General features: G+C 36.0%; 1 protein-coding gene across 1 annotated transcript; it reads left to right on the forward strand.

Annotated features, from left to right (window-relative positions):
* The first annotated feature begins 277 nt into the window (after positions 1-277).
* LOC116803433 (WD repeat-containing protein on Y chromosome-like) lies at positions 278-20,629 on the forward strand. Its single transcript, XM_032727156.1, has 2 exons — positions 278-903; positions 20,344-20,629. The coding sequence occupies exons 1-2, from the start codon at positions 294-296 to the stop codon at positions 20,388-20,390; spliced, it is 657 nt and encodes a 218-aa protein (XP_032583047.1). The 5' UTR covers positions 278-293; the 3' UTR covers positions 20,391-20,629.
* The last annotated feature ends 587 nt before the right edge of the window (positions 20,630-21,216 follow it).

Here is a 21,216-nt window from a genome sequence, read left to right on the forward strand (position 1 = left end):
GTTTACTTACCAAATCATCTGGTCGGAAGACGATTATCCTGTACCTTTGCTTTCCTGCCGTCTTCCACGCCCTTTTCTGTAACAGTGGGATCAGCAATCCATCCTGAAACGCGTGGCTTGACACTTTGTAGGTGTTGTGCAAGAATATTCTCTTAATGTTGTCGTTCGAACGAACGATATATATATTATAATATATATTATAATTTAATGAGTAGGCCTGAAAAGTAAAGTCATACTTAAATATACAATACAAAATCCTTATGAGGCTTAGTTAACTATTAAAACTTTCTGAAATGTCTGTAATATTTAATGCGAGTGTAAATACTAAAAGCGCTGTTGAGTATCAGACAATATCATCCACACAAAGTCATTTAGCGGAGGAGCAGTCGGAGCGCTTGCACAAGTGGATTTCAAAGGATCAACTCGAGAAACTTCATTCGGCGTTTCTTAACACTCCCGAGCGTCATGTTGGCATTGATGAATTGCGTATCATACTTGAAGAACTAGACATAACGTTCAATGATTCAATGTATACACGGCTCTTTTTAAAGATTAATCAGAATCGTGATTTTAAGGTGGATTGGAATGAGTTTGTATCTTATTTAATATTTGGCTTTCAAGAGGAGGATCCGAGCAGCCAAAAGGAGTCTTTAATTTTACCAATCTCCGGACCCCCAATGGTTAGGAAATCAGAACACCGTTCAGCTATATGTTGTTTGGCCCTCCTCAAAGCCAAATCGGACCAAATACCAATTGATGAAGTAACCGAGACTATTAACTTTTCCTTTGGCGGTGAGGATTCTCCAGAAGCTTCTGGAATGTGGGTCACGGCCAGCCACGAGGGAATGATGCGTTTTTGGACATCTCATATGGAACCAATTCGAACTGCATCGTCGGAAAGCAGTAAGTTTAAATAAAATATTTTACGTTATAAAAAACATATCCATTCCATTTTGTAAATATATTTTATATATATTATATCTTCGTTGAAACGATCTAGACGTCTACCAAAATCTGTCCTTCCCTGTGTGTATTTTACATCAATCTGTCGAAACTTCAGGAATTGTTAAAGATATGAATCGATATTCCCATATAAGATTCCAAAAGAAATTTTAATACAAATTTTTTTCTGTATCGTAGTATTACTGTTACGCAGTATACGTAAAGTGTGAATACTTTACTTTAAATTTTGCTAATTGGTACCACGGCAACACCTCCAGCTAACCGATCTTGGTGCCATGCCGATAGACATGATATAGGAAAAAACATATAATCGAGTAAATATATAAATAAAAGAATATTATGAGCAGACAAGGTCAGAACTTGAGATAATATTATAGTCTATTCCAGTCAGAACATACTCTGTGGCGGTAATGTCACCCAAAGTTGAATATATCTACAATAAATGAATGATACAGAAATTTGTAGTAAATCTCCATGAAATTGATAAATTTATCCGACTAATAAAGACAGGACTTAAAATTTTAATAAAACTAAGCTTACAAATAAATCCTGTGAATTCGGGAACTACTATAGACTATAGATATTAAATATATAACTATAAATTATTTATCAGGATTTTTAGACGAGTCGATCTGGCCATGCCCGTCTGCCTTTCCGTGTAAGCTATGTGATTCCGGGAACTTTAAAACCTTGAAAGTTAAGATTAAGCATGTAGATTCTAAATACTTTTTTTTAAGATTTCTTACCAAATCATCATACCTTTTGCTTTCCTGCCGAATCCATCCTGAAACGTAAGGCTTGGCCCTTATACCCGTTGTTTGTAGAGTTACTATCAGTAGTCGAATCAATCTGCCCTTGTCTGGCTGACCTTCTGTCTGTCCATCAGTCTGTGTGAACGTCTCGATCTCAAGAACTATAAAAGCAAGATGGTTGAGAATAAGAATACAGAATCTAGATTCATAGACGCAGCGCAAGATTGTTGACCCACATTGGCATGCCAGAGCCCGTACAAAACTATATTTTCATACTTTTATCAGTCTTATAAATTTCTATCGATTTTTCCAAAAAATTTTTCGAACGCCCACTATAACGCCCCAAAAGCGAACTAAACTGCCACGCCCTGCTTTCGAACATTTTTCTATTATATTATACATATTTTTATTATATTATATTATATTATTTTATTTTATATTATGTCTATGTTCACAAGTACTATTAAACATGTCATCCAGATTCAACATGAAGATCCAGTATACCGTAAACCCTTCAAGTACCCCCAAAGCGTTGACCAAGAAGCCAACAAACAAATCAAAGAAATGATAAAACAAGAGATCGTTCGCAAATCAAAATCCCCTTACTGTTCTCCTATTTGGGTGGTCCCCAAGAAGGCAGACGCCTCTGGGAAACAAAAATTCATGTTGGTAGTCCATTAAAGGAATCTATATGAGATAACTGTTAATGACAAATATCCCAAAAAAAATGCTCCAGCTACTTTTTAGAGATGTATGAATAATCTTCTGAAAGATTTGATCTACAAAGATTGTTTACTCTATTTAGACGATATTATTGTTTATTCCACTTCATTGAATGAGCACATTTTATCTCTAATGAAAGTCTTTTAGAAACTGAGAGAAGCCAACTTGAAACTGCAGCTAGATAAATGTGAATTCACGAAGAAAGAAACTGAATTCCTAGGGCACATTGTTACAAAAAATGGGATCAAACCAAACCCGAACCAAACCAAAGCAATCACAAACTTTCCACTACCTAAGACACCTAAGCAAATAAAATAATTTTTGGGACTATGTGGGTTCTATCGCAAGTTCATTCCTAACTTTGCCAATATTTTTCAACCCATGACCCTCAAACGAAAGAAAGGTGCTGTAATATATATGAAATGAAAAGACTGAAATGTAAAGACTACGAATCATTTGAAACATCATACCCGATATCAATCTACCCTGGTTTTTTAAAGCCCTTTTCTCTAACAACTGACGCAAGTAATGTTGCTATTGGTGCAGTGGTATCACAGAACCATAAGCCCGTTTGTTATGCCAGCAGAACGCTGAACGAACACGAAATCAGTTATGCTACTATTGAAAAAGAATTGTTAGCCATAGTTTGGGCTACAAAATATTTCAGGTCATATTTATTCGGCAGGCCATTTGAAATATTAAGTGATCACGAACCACTGGTAAGGCTCAATACTATCAAAGAACCGAACATGAAATTACAAAGGTGGAAAATAAAACTTAATGAGTTCGATTATATGATAAAATATCTTCTAGGCAAAGAAAATTATGTCGCGGATGATCTTTCCCGCACGAAGATAGAAGAAGTCATGGTTGGCGTAGACGCAACTATACTTCTCTAGACAAATGGAGATAGAAAAAGGCGAATTTGACACAACAAGTGTAAGTCACTTCTTTCAAAAACTAAAGATTAAAATAATCATGAACTCACCAAAGCCCTCATTAAAAAATATGTGTGCACCAAGAAATGTTCAATTTACTTCCCTAATGATGAAGATTTTCTGATCTTCCAGAGGGCATTTACTGAAATCATAAGCCCTAAAAATTTCACAAAACTTTGTACCACAAAGCTAATTGACATACTAACTTTTGCGGAATTTAAGGACTTAATCCTAAAGAAACATAAGGAACTTTTACATCCAGGTATAGAAAAAACCATTAATTGGTTTAAAGAAAAATATTATTACTATATACTATTAAATACTATAATTCGAAATATTATCAATGAATGTGAAATCTGTAATCTGGCAAAAACAAAACATCGAGGCACAAAATTGACATATGAAACAATACCAGAAATATTTAACATAAGGGAAAAATATATATATAATTAAATGTTTGCAATACTCATATGTGAAAAAAATATAATTTTATTTCACTGAATGATTAAAATTTTTTATTTGTTGAAGAACACCGACCAATTACAATTAGGTCTCAAACTGAACTCATCTAATTATTCTGATTTTATTGACATTCAAGCCTCGGTATCGAGCTTTTCTGATATGGACTTTGGACTTAAAGGATCTGATCAAGTGAAGAGAAAGAGCTTTGGAGTTGCTGACTTTAATTGTCTTTGGATTTCTCTTGGATTCAAGTGCATTCGCTCTTGGATACAAGCACTCTTAGATTTTTATAGTTTTGTTTATTGAAATCTAATACTTTTGTTTTCGGGATTGTGAGTCCGAGCTTTGAACGTGGGAACATGACGATGGGGTGAGGGCTTGGGCAAGAAATGTTTAAATTAGGGGACGGATGTTTAGTCTACCAGTGGGTGACTTATTTGGAGTAGGGAATTTTCCACTCAACGCAGACTTGAGGATCATATGACTAGTTGAATATATTCATTGACATCTGTTTCTAGGTGCGAATGTTCATCTTTTTGTTTACAATATTTGACAATAATTTTCTTAGGTATATTTTTAAGCTTATATGCTAAATACAGAGTCAAACTAATTATCATGGTGACAAATGTTGTAATGCATATAATTTGAAAAAAAGTTATAGTGGTGTTTTACATGGGATTTTATCATTTATTTTCTTTGTAAGTGATTTTTGGTTCTAAACGTGTAACATTGTTGGTGATATAAATTGTTTGTGTAAAATTTGCTAGATTATTAGAAATTAGCAATTCATCTATTTGCATGGTACAATTTTTAATTTTATTAATGTTGTTTCCTGAGATTAATATTTTGTTATTTGTACAATCTTGGTTGACAACTGTTTCAGGAATATTCCATGTTAAAAGTATATTTGGTTCTATATAGATTATTTGGAAATTTCTATGGGTTTTAGTGTATATGCATTGAGTTTGCTCTTGTTTTATAAGTCCAACAATACATTTGTCTAATATTACTTTATGAAATACTTGGTTATTGAATATCGAATATTTGCTCGGTTAGAATTCATCTGGGTACGGAACTATTTGAAATATCGGAACTTTGGGGACCTCGCTAGGAACGTGGGAAATAATCAAAATTTCGTTCGTGTCTGTCTTGAGCCAAGTTGATCTTTTTATCTTTAGTATTTTCTCCGAATTTACGTTTTTCAAATAATCGTGTTTTAGTAATTTTGGGTTAAAGATTCCTAGTCTAGTTAATTGCATACTTAACTCTATATCTTCTATGTATTCTGTGAACTGTTGTAGGTTGAATATAAGTATCGCAATTTGTTGGTTTTGTTATTTTTCTAACTTGAGCTTATAAATTATGTCAATACAGCTGTTGATTATGTCGACAATCATACTTAGATCATGGGTTTTCACGGAGTCTTCTGACATGTTATTAATTTTTTCTTCTAGCACTTCCCTATCGTCTTCATCTAATGTACCGAATAAGTATTTATAAGCTTTCCCTACTACGTTTAAAAGACCTCTTTTGCTTCGCTGAATAATTCTTAAACCATTTATTTCCCGTTTTAGTTTATCGACTAAATATTGTATCTGTGGTACATTGGGATAATCATTTGCTTCAGTTACTAGGTTTTCGAACATAAGCATTGTCTTTGTTATGTTTATACTCAAATAATGGTATTCATAGCTGGTTGGAATTTCCATTGTTCCAGTTTGGAATATAAGATATCCATTCTTCGCACTTATTGGGTTTACTTCGATATTGCTGCATTGCAACCATGGTGATAAATGATAATATGCAACTAAGCATTATTAGGAATGTGCTATGTATCTTGCTCTTCATTGGTTGGTCTGGAATTATCGTATTTACTCTTATAAAATTTTCTCTGTTTCTTAAATTTTGATTTGTAATGAACGATTTTCCTGCCGCGGTTTGTCTCTTCAAAATGTTTACTGTCCACTTGTTCAATTTTCCCTGTCTTTTTAAATGGATTAGTGATTTTACTCTTTACGAGTGGAGCCTGTCTATATTTTATGTCAACTTCAAAATCATGCCTATTCTTATTAAGATATTCGATCTTGTCGATTTTTTCTTGTTGTACGTTAAAGTCTAGACTACCTGCATATTGAAAAATGACCGCTGGATATCGTTTAGTACTAATATGTTTTGTTTTGTGATTGTATAAGTTAGGTTTGGTCCTATTGTCCAGAGGTCCTTCCGATGGGTGGCTCCGGCAGATAGGTGTCCACGTAGATAGTTGATCCCTTGGTCCTGATGTTAGTCAGGCGGAATGTCTTCTTACGCAGATTATGGTGGAGGGCGTGAATTTTCACCCTTTGCTGGACACTGGCCTTCGGGCTCAGCGTGGATAAATTATATCAAATGCAATTGGTTTTACGGCAGAAGACGGAGTAGCTTGTTCTTTATTTATAAAGTGATCGCTTAGAACTGAACACAAAAGAGTGGAAAAATATGAATCTACCCTAGCTTTAATGCATCACGCCATAAACCCATGGTCGGCAAGCCGACTCAGCATTTATGCAGCGCATTTCGATACCCCGGAAGATGGGTATCCTATTGGCACTGCTGACCGTTCATAGCGCAGAGCGCTGAACTCAGTTGGGGCGCGTCAGCATTATTTATCTAGAGCTACTTAGTTGCTAAGGTAATTTTAACGTAAACTTATGCTCTGTTAGTTGTTAACTACTCCCCCCTTCAGATTATGACCGTCCCCGGTTATATTGAGTTTATCGATGGTTTGTTGTATTTCGATGGAGGCTCGCCTTTCCTTAATGACAAAAAAAGGATGAGTGAACCAATCAGAGCAACGTTCAGAATCACTCCAGCCGCGAACCAAAGTTTAGGGGAGCCCGCGGCGTCAACCTCGTCCTTGAACCCTTGGATAAAGCGCAGATTGTCGTTGTTCATGCGTTGTAGCAAGGGCATGCTCAATACCGGGTCATGGCCGACGATGTTCAGTAGTGGTGATCTTGCTACGCCAGGCTGCCTATCTAATGTCTTTTGAAAATTTATGAATTCCGATCCGTTGACGGTAGCTGACCGCTCGAAGGTTATTAGGTGCATTCCTTTGACGAGAACCTCTGGGCCGCCGTCCGTGCTGACGCGGCCTGTCGCTTCGTTAATGACAACGATGACGTCATCTATAGGCACTACTGTTCCCAGGTTGCTGGGTTGAGTGTAGCACTGGGCTGGGATTCCCGCATGGAGCGGGCGCAGGTTTCGCGTCGCGACCGCTCACAGAAGGTGTTGTGCGTGGTTTCCGTGCACTCTGTGACCGCAAAGGTGCCTTCTTCACATTCCGCCAAAATGTCATCGTCGAGCCGTAGGATTATTTGACTATGTGATACCGGGTATATGAGGACCTTTTTACTTCTCTAGGGTAGGCTATTAGTATATGGATAATATTATCGGACCGGAGAACTCTAATTTTAGCTGCTTCTAGTAAACTAACTATTGGAGTGTCTGGTTCAATTAGTGATTTCAGATCGGCATGACCAAGGATAGTGGGATTTATTATATCAGCCTTAGCCAATGTTATGGTTAGAATTAAATTGTGTATCTCTGTCGTCAGCATTCTATTTCTCGCTAGTAGTGCTTCATACAGGTGCGGGGTGTCAACCAAATTGTTATTCCGGGCCTTAATAATTTTATTAATGGTGTCGGTCAGTTTGTTTATCCGTTATTGAGTCTCTGAATTTATGTTAATCTGCCTGGAGTTTGAGTCCACTAGCTTAGATTCTGTCATCTTGATTTTTAGGAAATCTGAGGCATCAGGAGTTCCTGCAACTACCTTAAGAGCTGTACCTAACAAGTCTAAACTCCTCGCAATTCGGTGGTGTATTTTTAGAACGGACAACAAGTTTCTCAAATGATCTGTATCAACGTCTAGAAATTTGCGCATATGCGGCTGCGGAAAAGACTCAGACAATTTTTCTGTCTCATCTTCCATACTAATAAATTCCGAAAGGTTGCTCGAGTGCCTCAAGCAGTCACATTGTTCAAACACCAGTACATCTCCATCTGCGATGGGAATGTATTTGGCGTGAGAAAAATCGGTAATCCGCGCATTTGCCACTGCCAGGGTGGTGAGCGTTATGAAGGCGAACCTGCAATCCAAACGTAGAATGAGACCACGGCGTTTTTACTAAAGCATAGATTCCTAGTAAAGGGTATGGTTTAAGTAAATTAAAAGTGGGGGAATTTATTTGTGGTTGTCCTTATGGACCACCCTCCCCTTAATAAGAACAGACGTTCCTAGGTCTGCCTGCACTTTTTGTTCTGTGCACAATGGGGTTAGCTTGTTTCCTAACCTTTTGTTGTTTTTAACAAATACCTCTTCTCCTACCTCAAAAACACGGTATCGCCTAGCTGGGTTACATCTTTCGATATTGATTTGCTGGGCCTTTATCAACCTGTCTTTAATGCCTAGGCAGCGATCATTCGAACCCATGTGGAGGATCTCGACCGGTTTCTTCTGAGTGACAGAATGTATTGTTTTATTATATTCTATCGTTGCCCTCAAGATTAGCTCTACCGTATCGCTAATTTTTTTATCTTAAGCTTAAGACATCTGGCGATTTCTGTCAAGGTGCTGTGGAATCGTTCCACTTGATTGTTTGACAGGCTATGAAGCGGGGCCGCGTTCACGATGTCAATGTGGTAATTGTTTTTAAGTAAAGAGGTGATCGTTTCCGAATTGAAGGCGGCCTCATTGTCGCAATATTTTGTTCTGATCTTGGGGAACAAGTTTACGAGTTGAAGCAAGGGAACTGTGACGTCCATTATTGTTCTGGACAGCACTGGCTGCACTACTGCAAGCTTCGAGAATTTGTCAACGCATGTTAAGAATTGCTTCTTATCGGTTGAGAAGATATTAATGTGCAACATTTCGCCGGTGTAGCTTGGTATGGGTGTTTCCCCAAGCTCCTGTTTTTTTGGGTGCCTGTCATATTTGGCTTTGGTGCATATTTGGCAATTTGCAACCACCTCCTTTGCTAGACCGCTCATTTTGGGGAAATAGTAATCGCGGAGGACTTGCTTGGTATTCTCCTGAGCCGCCCTGTGCACGACTGTGTTCTGTCGTGACAATCTCTAACTGCTCGTTTCTATTGGTTACGTCTATTTAAATATTTTTACAATATCGAAACTGCGTAGCCGGGAAATGAGCAATTAAGTCATGTTGAAATCTTGCCAGGGTGGGTAGGTCGCAGTGTATTGCATTTACCACCTCGGGGATCACGACTTTGCAACCAAGGCACTGCACCTGGAACTGCACTTGGAGCTGATCAAGGATCTCTCGACAGTTGCGTTTCTGTGCGGACTCAAGAGGTTCATATGCACCCGGCGGAAGCCGAAGCAAATTTGGTCAGACAACGCCACCAACTTTGTCGGCGCCAAAAATGAACTTCTGGAACTTCGAAGGTTACTTCTCAACAGCGAGCATCAAGGCTCCGTTCAGAACTTTTGCCTTTCGGAGACGATTGACTGGCGGTTCATCCCTCCACGGTCGCCCCATTTCGGTGGACTTTGGGAAGCAGCGGTGAAAACGACCAGACATCATTTCTACCGCGCTGTGGGTACGGTGGTTCTGGCCTTCGACGAGCTGAGGATGCTGGTGTGCCACATCTCGGCAGTTATTAACTCCAGACCTTTAGTTCCCATTTCAGAGAATCCTGCCGATGAGGATGTCCTCACTCCGGCGCATTTTCTCAATGGTGGTCCGCCTTCGTCGTTTGAAGAGGCAGATATTACGGGCCTAAACTATAATCGGCTTTACTCTTGGCAGCGCATCTCCTTTCTTCAGCAAATATTTTGGTCGCGATGGAAGGAAGAGTACTTGACGTTGCTCCAGCAGCGTTCCAAGTGGCGCACCCCAAAGCCTGGCGTAGCCGTGGACAACGTCGTTCTTGTTAAGGACGAGAATCTACCCCAATGAGATGGCCTTTGGCAAGAGTCATGCAGTTGATTCCTGGCAGAGACGGCGTCGCTCGAGTTGGAGAATTGAGGACCGCGTCTGGAGTAATAAGGCGGGCAGTGAACAAGCTGTGTCTGCTTCCCCTTGAGGACTCTGTTGCAATCCAAGCTTCCAATGGGGGGAGGATGTTGGGTCATGCAGCCGGCAAAACTGTGCAGTAGACTAATCTCATATTCTTTAATATTATAAGCCAAATTAGTCAGTGGTAGCAGTTGCAATGCCCATAGTGCAAACCGCTGTTCTCGCACGCATTTATCTGTACGGCTCTCATTCCTTGTTTGTTGTTGTTAGCTACCTACGTTAAGCTTGGGCGCTGCATTTCGGCTGTCTGCCCCGCCAATTGCCAATTCGTCGTGTTTCGGAAAAGACTTAGCTTAGGCCTTAGCTGCCTTAAACAATTCGCAAAATAAACAGTGTCGTAATATAAACAAACTTTCTTCGGTTTTCTTTATTTTTCGCAACAGCTATTGAAAAAGGTCAATAGCTAAACAATATAATATAATATAATATAATAGAATATAATATAATATAATTTAATTTAATATTTTATTATTAAATGATAATCATAAGTAATCTTTTATACGTAATATTTATTATTGTTTCATAAAAATTTTATTATTTGAATGTCATCAGAATTTTCTTTAATAAATTAAATTTTTCGGTTGTTATAATTGATTGGTCTTTTCGTTAATGAAATATAATTTTGGTTATCTTCATGTCTATTATGTATGGTAGCAGCCGAAGTGGGAGATTCACCGTAGACATTGCTGGCGCAATACACTAGAATAACTGCCCTGGAAGAATATTCGAAATGGTCGCATTAAGATCCTCGTTCAACCAGCCAATTATCGTTATTAATCTTTTGCGCTATATCAGGGAAAACTCGCTGAATAAGCTTCACTTTTGAGTATGTGATGTGATAGAAATCTGTAGGTAATGTGATGAATCCGGTCGAGGTGTCCACTGCAACTTTTTTATTTCCAATATCTAACAACTGCTTCGCAAACACATTTGAACTTTCATCTTGTTGCAAAAAATCTCGCATGTTAGTTAAGTCAAAGACACTAGAATAACAATATTCGTAACGCCATACAATTTTTTGGCACGCGATTTTTTGGCCATGGCTCTAGAGGTGGCTCCAGGCTCTCTCGAGTTTTTGTTCGAGAGAGAAAGAGCGGAGAGCGCTACAGCAAGCAGCTCTTTTCTACGCCTACAGTAACAGCAGACAACTGTATGTGTGCAAATTAAAATTGTTACTCTTTATTTATTTAAAAAAATAAATTTTATTTTTTATTATTTAACATTTATTTGGTGATAAACTTTTTCACTTATACTATTACGAGACACTTTATTGGTAGCTTATATTTAGCTTCGAGCTGTTGACGATCTCGTCCCGATTCAGACTCCCGACTCTTTCAGACTGATCTTCAAATTCTAAGTCCTGATCCAATCAACCTCGGCCAGAAGCTTTTCTTTCGGAAAATTACCGAACTTTCGATAAAAGCTTTATGCTGGAAATTTTCCACTGCATTGTGAAATTCAATTATGCTGATCGATGCAGTTTTTGATTGATACGCAATAAGTCGGCCGTGTTTGGTCTCCAAGCGGAAGCTGTGTTTACGTTAAGTTTGGGTTGCTTATGTTAGCGGGTAGCTGAGTGCTGGCAAGGGCAATGACAAAAACAAAGACAAAGGAAATGCCGACGAGATTTGAGAATTGAAATTTGTTTATAAACTGTGGAAGGGAGCTATGTTCATGGGTTGGATAACTCTCCCCCTTCTAAAATGACGCGTCCCGCTTCATTATTAATTTCGTTCAAACGCTCATTTAATTCTGTTAAAAGTTCTACATCGTTATTTGGTTTTTCTGGTTCTGGCCGTTTTTGTTTGGTTACAAATATATAATATCTGAATTTTATTATTAATATAGTAATGAAATACAAAATGATTAAAATTAATAATATAAATGAAATTGAAATTTTCCAATTGTAAATTTCAATAAATGGGTTTAAAATATTAATGTTGTCAAGAGAAAGTTCTGAATTGTTGGATTTTATATATTCTGATATTTCTAAGTTTTTAAAGTGGTTGGTAGTTATGTACTCAAGTATTTTGTTTTCTGAATTGGTGTATGAAATATTATTTATTGTAGTTGTGCTGTTAAATGTTATTAAATATGACCCGTTTAAATGAGAATCATTCACAATATTATTTCCATTTATTAGAATGGCACCTTCTTGAATGATATCTATATTCTTATTTTTTTCTAGAATTTTTGTGCAAATTGATTTTTCTCCATTTAGTAAGCGGGTAAAACAAGTCTTATCTTTACTTATAATACAATAGTTGTTGAAAAGTTCGTTCTTAAAATTAGATATTTCATAAAAGGTATTTTCGCATTTTGCGACCTGATTACTTATAAGTAATTTTCCATCATTATGTGAAATGGATCTGGCATAGTAAATTTCGCATCTGTTTGTTATAACGGGGTATTTTATATAAATTACTAAGAGTTCTTTATGCAATACAATTTTGAATATGGCGATGTCCATTAGGTCTGCAATAAGTACAGGCTTTTGTTCGTGATCTAATATTTCTTTAATGTCTTCATTATTTAAAATTTTTGTGTTGAATAAATCAATTTTGGCCAGTGTGATAGTATCAATAATGTTTTGTAAGTCAAATGTTAATAAACGTAAACGATGTTTTCTTAATGGCAATTCTTGATCGATAAAAATGTTTTTAAAATGATCGGAAAGTGATTTTATCTCTTTAAACAATTTGGAATTAATAATAAATTGTTGGTTATTGTTTTCAATTAAATCATTTATTTTATTCTGTATTTTAATGAAATCATCGTGATCCGGAGTTCCAGCTAACCATTTCCAAACAGTACCTAACTCATTTATTCCCCTTTTTGATCTAGTTGGTATCAGTTGTGACAAAATTAATTCTATTATCTGTATTTCGTAAGTTATTTCCCATTGTGTCCGTATATTTTTATCTTTTCTTACATATCCTGATTCTAGATTGATTATTTCTTTATAAAAACTTAAGTTAGTTACGTGGAATAAGTCAGCATATGATTCATAGGTAAGGACATCCTTTTTGTCCTTGAACAGGAAGAATTCGTGATTGGAGTAATCAATTATTTCTGAAGTGGTTATCATTGCGAATGTTATTAAAAGTAATACGAAATGCATTTTCTGTAATTTAATAAAAAAAATATGGTATTTGTTAAAACTTAATGTTGTCTTTGTGAATAGTCCTGTTTCTGTTATTGATTATAACTTTGTTAGGTAAGTTTTCCTTAACAACCTGTTTTTTGTATCTAGTTTTTAGCTTATTTCTTTCTCCGTGTTTCTTCTCATAAACAACTTGACCTACGTGATATTCTTTTTCTTTACGACCTTCATTGTGTGTTACTAACATTTTTTCTTGTGTGTTCTTTAGAATTCTTGAAGTATTTTCGTGATCAACTTTATTATATAGAATATCAAAAGGTTTTTGGTTTGTTGTGGAATGAATGCTTTGATTGAATTCTTTTGCGGCTCTAATAATTATTTCAGAATAGTCAGTGAGATTAAATTCTTCCTTTATACAGCGAGCTAATTCTGTTAATGTTGAATGTGCCCTTTCTACTTGTCCGTTCGAGGTACTGTGTCTGGGGTCGGCGAAATGTAGAGTTAAACCACATCTTTGTGCAAAAGATTTAAATTGAGCAGAGGTGAAGCTCGGTTCATTATCAGTCATAATTACTTTGGCGTGGGGAAACTGTTGGAGTAATTCCATTACTTTATTCTCGATGTTTAGTTTATTTTGAATTTCTTTTACAACCAGGAATTTTGAATATGCGTCAATACAGGTTAAGAAAATAAGACTTTGCGCGTAATAAATGTCGATGTGTAAATTCTCTCCTTCTTTAGTTGGAATAGGAGCTTCCCCAATAGGGATTTTAATAGGATGCCGGTTGTATTTATTTTCGTTGCAAATTGTACAATTTTTTATATATTCCTTTAATTTGATATATAAATTTGGCCAATAAAATAATCTATTGATTTGTTTATAATTTTCGTCTAGTCCTCTGTGAGCACGACTATGTGTTTCTTCTATTATGATAGCCTTATCTTCATTATTTTCCACGTCTTGTAGAAATATTTTAGTATAAAGAAATTTATTGGTAAAGTTATTTTTTAATGGTAATTGGATATGATAAAGATCTTCTAAAGTGCAATGAATTCCTACCGTTATGTTTGGTTTTAGATATTCCCTTAATATTTCTATTAAGTTTTCTGGCGTATCATATTCAATTATATGTCTTGTCTTATCAAAAACATTCAATGACTCATGTATTGTATACCTCCCCTTTGTTAATAACAGTTGTTGTTGAAACTGATTTAACGGTTTTCGGGTCTCTTGTATTACATTTTCAAAACTACTTTCGGCAGAATGCTGTGTATTTTGATCTGAGTTTGATTGTTCTAAGTCGCTGTTAGTAATATTATTTATTTTTATTCGAGATAATGCGTCGGCTACGACATTAGTTGTTCCGGTTTATATATTATTTTCGGGGTGAAACTTTCTATAAAGGAGTACCATCTTTTCATTTCTACGTTCGGGTTTTTATCTGAGATTGTGAAAGATAAAGATTGATGGTCTGTTTGTATTTCTATACCAATTACACCATATAAGTAATTCCTGAGATTTTTAAGAGCCCAAACTATTGCCAACAATTCTTTTTTATTTGTGGCATAAAGTTGTTCGGTTTTATTTAAAGTTTTGGATATGAAAGTAATTGGTTTATTATCCTGTGATAAAACTGCTCCGATAGCTACATCTGATGCGTCTGTCGTTAAAGTGAATTTTTTGTTATAATCTGGTTGAACTAATTCCACTTGTGCTATTAAATTATCTTTAAGTTCTTTAAAAGCTTTAACAGCTGGGTCGTCTAACTGTATTGTAATTTTTGTGGACATTCTCCTAGAAATTTTTCCATTATCTCCTCCTAGGTATTTGGTTAAAGGTTTGGCAATTTTTGCATAATTTCGGAAAAATAACGGTAATAGCCGGTGAGGCCTAGAAAACTTCGAAGTTCTCTAATGTTTTGTGGAATCGGATACTTCATAATTGTGGAGATTTTCTCAGGATCTGTTTTAATTACATTGTGAGATACTATATAACCTAGAAATGCTGTTTCTAATTTAAAGAATTTAGATTTTTCTAGAGAAATTTTCATATTTGCTTGTTGTAAAATATTTATTATTTGAATTAAATCTGTGTAATGTTGTTCAATTGTATTAGAAAAGATTATTATATCATCCATATAAACATGACAAGTTTTTCCGACTTGTTCTCTCAATATGTCATCCATTGCTCTTTGAAATATTCTAGGGGCGTTTGTTAACCCAAATGGCATACGTAAGAACTCAAATTTTCCGTTATTTATAGAGAAAGCTGTTTTTTCAATATCTGAATTTTTCATTAAAATTTGGTGGAATCCTGATTCCAGATCAATTGTTGAGAAATATTTTGACTTCCCTAAGTTAGATAATATTACAGACGGATCTTGCATCGGGTATCTGTCAGGTATTGTACTTTCATTTAATTTTTTATAGTCAATAACTAATCGATGTTTTGGAGATCCATCTTCGTTTTGACCTTTTTTGGGCACTACTAAGACTGGTGAATTGTAGGGGCTCCTACTTGGTCTTATAATTTGTTCTTTTAGCATTCTATCGATTTCATTATTAACGAAATCTGAGACCGACATGGCATAAGGATATTGTTTGCTATATATTGCTCTGTCATTGACTGTATTTATTTCTCCTCGAATATCGGTACGAAAAGGAATTTGCGTATTTATTTTAGAATGCTCCTTTTCAATTTTATTCATAACTTTATTTTCAAATTCTTTTATTTGATTTGAAATTATATTTAGGTTATGAATTTTTTCTTTGTCGGAAAACTCAACGACTGCGTGCTCGGTATTTGTGGATTCCAAGCTATTTGATTTAAGACTGACGGAATTAACACCGTCGGCTTGTTCAGGATTTTTCAATCCCAAACTGATATATTGTTTATTAGCGGATAAATCTACGCTGGCGTGCTCAGGATTCATTGATCCCAAGCTATATAAACTGCCTTCAGCATTTACCGTTTCGGTTTTATAAATCTTTTGCTCATCTAAATATTTTTTAATTATATATTCTTTTAATGGAAGAATATTTTTTTCCTCAATTAAACACAAATCGTTTTTATCCTCGTCAAAATATTGGAGTTTCTCTTTATTTCCCTTATACTCCATGATTCCTTTCTCGATATCTAATTTAGCTCCAATCTTTCTTAACAAATTGAATCCAATTAATAGATCAGATTCTAAACCCTCAATTTCATAGAATAAATGTTGTTCCCCAAATATATTTATCAAATGATAATATTTTATGATTGAATATCCATGAACTGTAGATACTCTTTTGTGTATTGATAATTCCCTTTTATTCTCATAAATACCCTTTTTTATATAGCACGCGGTGGCTCCTGTGTCTATTAATATTTTGAATTGTCTTTTAGTTTTTCTGTCTACCCTTGTTATATGGGGCATTCCTCTGTAAGGTGCTGATCTAAAAAATGGCTCTCGTTGATATTATTTATTCTCATTGTTTTTTGAGCTGGCTGGTTGACTGTTCCCGTTGATTCCCGTTTTATCGGGGGGTGTGTTTCGGACTGATTTACATGTCCTGCGCTTGTGTTATGTTTTTGCGCTGGGTATTGATTATAATTATTTCTTTGGAAATTATTATTAAAATTGTGTCGGTTATTATTATAATTCCACTGGTTGGTATTATTCCTTGGATGATTATAATTTTTAAACGGACGATTTTGAACCCTTATGGAGCCGTCTACTTCCATAGGTTCTGGTGGTGGTTGAACTTTGGAATTATTATTAAAATTCCAATTGTTATTCGCTCCGAAGTTGTGGTGCGGTGGTGGTTGAACTTTGGAATTATTATTAAAATTCCAATTGTTATTCGCTCCGAAGTACCCGTTTTGCGACCAATTATTATTTGCCCTATTTGGTGTATTATTAATCTGTCTAGAAGCAAATCTAAGGTTGTTTCCTTGATTTTTGTTTTCACTCCTAAATCCATTATACCTATTTGCAAATTGAGCTCTAAAGTTGTTAGACTCTAATTCCTGACACTTTGCCAAAGCGTTTGGCAAGTCTGGTGGGTTAAGAGAGAAGAGTGTTTCTGAGATTGAACCGTTTAATCCAGAAATAAAAATTCTTAGAGCGTTGCTCCTAATTGTTTTATTTGTTTCCTTGGTTATAAGGCTGTCCTTTCCATAAGTCATTATAGTTTTATTTATAAGTAACGTCATTTTCTTATTTACTTCGTTGTAGAATTCGGTAATGGTCATGCGTCCCTGTCTTAAGATGCTTAATTCTGATTCGAGTATATGGATTGGTCTTTTATCGTTATAGATAAAATCCAATCTAGAAAGAATTGCTTGAAAGTTTAAAACGGTACCATGGTTGGTTAGAGCATCGTGTGCTGCTCCCATGATTTTATTACGTAAAATTGTTAAAGCGATAAAATATTGTTCACTTTCAATTTTATATAGACTCATTGCGGTTTCCGCCGCTTCTCTCCAGCCTACATATTGGGTTATTTCACCTGTGAACTTTGGTAAGGATTTAATTACCTCTAATGTAGTTTCGCATTTTATGGTTCGGTCAATTGTTTGGATCTTATAGTCTTCTACCTCATTTTTGTTAGCGGTTAACTGCTCTTCTAACCCTTCAAGTTTTCTGGTTACTTCACTCAACTGTACATTTATTAATCTGTTTATTAATTCCACTGTCAGATTGCTGGCGCTGGATATCCCGCCCGCAGAAAGAGTTGATACTGAACCTCCGGTTGCCATTGTTAAATTTAAATTATCAAAACTATTTATCAAATCTTCCAGATTGTTTCAATTAAATTGATACTGTAATATTTAATTTTAATGTAGTATTCTCTGTGTCTTAATCTTAATTTTTTTGAATTTTATTTAAAGACTTAGTGTTGTTTCTATCTGCTCACGATACTTTCCGTGGGAGTTCTTCCTTCAGCGTAGTTGGTGGAGGGTAGGGGTCTTCCTTCAATTGGTTGGTCTTAATAATTTTTTGTTGGAGTCTTCCTTCGATTGGGTCGTCTTGATTATAATTTATTGGGGTCTTCCTTCAATTTTTTATATAGCCTTTTTTTTAAATTTGTTTGAATTTCTTTGGGTTCGTGTTGAGTTCTGAATTTTTATTATTATGTTATGTTTATGTTATGTTTATTATTATTATGATCTTGTAATTTGTATTAAGTATTCAGTCCACCTTTTTATGTTAAATTCTTAATTGGATTATTGCATTTATTGATTTCCAATTAAGTTTTTTCACGATCACTTTCACATTAGTTAGGTGTCGTTGTATTGTTGTGGATGTTTTAATTTTTCCACTAAAAATATGGATTGTTGGCGGCGCGAGTTCCGTTTTATTTTTAACTTATTATCGTTAATATTTATTTAGAACTTTTGAATACGCCGCCCCACGTTGGGCGCCAATTAAAATTGTTACTCTTTATTTATTTAAAAAAATAAATTTTATTTTTTATTATTTAACATTTATTTGGTGATAAACTTTTTCACTTATACTATTACGAGACACTTTATTGGTAGCTTATATTTAGCTTCGAGCTGTTGACGATCTCGTCCCGATTCAGACTCCCGACTCTTTCAGACTGATCTTCAAATTCTAAGTCCTGATCCAATCAACCTCGGCCAGAAGCTTTTCTTTCGGAAAATTACCGAACTTTCGATAAAAGCTTTATGCTGGAAATTTTCCACTGCATTGTGAAATTCAATTATGCTGATCGATGCAGTTTTTGATTGATACGCAATAAGTCGGCCGTGGTTTGGTCTCCAAGCGGAAGCTGTGTTTACGTTAAGTTTGGGTTGCTTATGTTAGCGGGTAGCTGAGTGCTGGCAAGGGCAATGACAAAAACAAAGACAAAGGAAATGCCGACGAGATTTGAGAATTGAAATTTGTTTATAAACTGTGGAAGGGAGCTATGTTCATGGGTTGGATAACTTGCACACGTATGCTCATCATTGTAAATTTGACAAAATATGCCTTCACCTTAGAAGTTCGTTGACTTTAAATCTATATTATTTTTATTAATTGACACCATGCGAAAATTCTTGTTTTGCATTGCCTTAACGTTTTTTTTTATTTAAATAAAGCTTAGAAATAGTAATAGCCGAATCTATGTACATCACAAAATAAATTTCGAAAATGATTGTATTAGAATATTTGTCATTATGGTATTCAGCTTGCGACGTGACAAAAATTAATAAGGCAGTGATTGTTGAGTGCTTGTGTCCGCACTTCGTGCCTCCAGATATGACTTTTGCAATAAGCAGTTTTAATATTATTATTTATTTTATTAATTTTTATTTTCTACTACGTATTATTTTTTATAAATTATTTTGAGTGGGAAGAATAGCGCGCCATCGTCATATTGCTACGAAATTGGCCACAACTCCAAATATGTAAATTAGTTTCTTCGATCAGAATTGATTTCGGCACGAAAATCGTCTTCTAGCACAACACGCACACATATACGCGTTCTCGTCTCTTGTTTTTACTCACACAACCAAGAAAATTATATTTTTAGATTTCTTACGCTCCCAGTAAGCGAGCGGAAAGAGAGCAAATTTGGCCTTCACCAAAACAGTGGCTGCATAGTGCCAAACCAATGCATGGCCGTTACGCATCTTGTTATTCTAGTGTCTTTGGTTAAGTGAAGTGTCTTTACGTACTGCCACAAATTTGATGATTTTAGGCATGCATTAAGTTCATCAGCAACAGTTGATCGGGGAATAACTGGAAGAGTCTGACGAAAATCCTGACAACAGAATCGTGCCCTACCAAAAATATATTGGTTGTCACGAATATCTTTCAACGTTCTGTCCTGTGCCTCCTGTGCATCCCAAAAAATCAATATGAATACCTCTAGGATCTTGGCCATTGCGCTATTTTTGGCGATGTTGCTAATTGGTGTTTCGGTAATTTGCATGTTTAGTGGTAATTTAAAGGCAAAATGTAGAGTTCGCCCGCCTTCTAGCAGAGTCTATTCAGCTATTCCAGATGAAGCCAACGCTAGAGCATCATCATTGCCAAAAGCAATGAAATTAAAAACGTTTTTCCGGTTCCTTCAGGAGTATCAAGGAAATAAATTCCACCAGATCCACTCTTCACAGCTTCTATATAAGTGTCGTACGCAAATCTTTGTTGTTGATTTAATTGTGGGACATTTGTACGAACTGTTTCGGCCAATTATTCAATGTCGTACTGATGTTCTCTTTGCAACTCGTGGTTTAATGCATCGTGCATATGATGCATAAGATAAAAATTGACTGCCCATTTTATTTAGAAAACGTTTGTATAGGAAATAGAAAAATTCTGTTTCGAGGATTTTCCAGGCTATTTTTGGAACCTTCCCTTTTAAACCTTCCCTAGACCTCCACGAATAATTTAAGACCAAGGTGAGATAAATCCGTTCAGCCGTTCTCGAGTTATACTATATTATATGATATTATATTATTTTATAATTATTATTATATTATATTTTTTTACGTTTACTTACCAAATCATCTGGTCGGAAGACGATTATCCTGTACCTTTGCTTTCCTGCCGTCTTCCACGCCCTTTTCTGTAACAGTGGGATCAGCAATCCATCCTGAAACGCGTGGCTTGACACTTTGTAGGTGTTGTACAAGAATATTCTCTTAATGTTGTCGTTCGAACGAACGATATATAAGTTAACGCAAGTTGCACTTGCATCAGGGTTCTCGGCACTCGCTGCCGCATACCTCACCTTGATATGAAACCAACATGCTGTGGTTCTCCAAATAATAGTCAAGATAGTTAAGAGGGTTCGAGTTTACGATTAGCTTTATTTTAAGATTCAGTTCGCGATCTGCTAGCGGTTCCGTTATGTGTCCGTTCGAGACTGACTTCCTCTTCTCCCGCCCCGCTGCTTTTATATACGCTTCCCCCGTTGACCCCTCTACACCACCCTGAGTGCGACCAACGGCACTTGTTCCGAATGCACACATACACAAACATGTTACTAGACAGGCCCCGAGTCGCCTGCTGACGGGGCCCGAAAACACGAGAGCCGAGCGCTGGTGAGTCCTGACGAAGAGCGCAAGAAGAGGGTTCATAACTCCTCCCCCCTCAAGATCTGCGTCCCGCAGATTAGTGAGCCTTGTTCAGCTCGGTTTGGCCCAATGCTTCTAAGTTTGCGGCAATCTCGCGGACATCGGGCATGCCTTTGGTGGAC

This window comes from Drosophila sechellia, unplaced genomic scaffold, assembly GCF_004382195.2.
Source record: "Drosophila sechellia strain sech25 unplaced genomic scaffold, ASM438219v1 Y_24, whole genome shotgun sequence".
NCBI classification, from domain to species: Eukaryota; Metazoa; Arthropoda; class Insecta; order Diptera; family Drosophilidae; genus Drosophila; species Drosophila sechellia.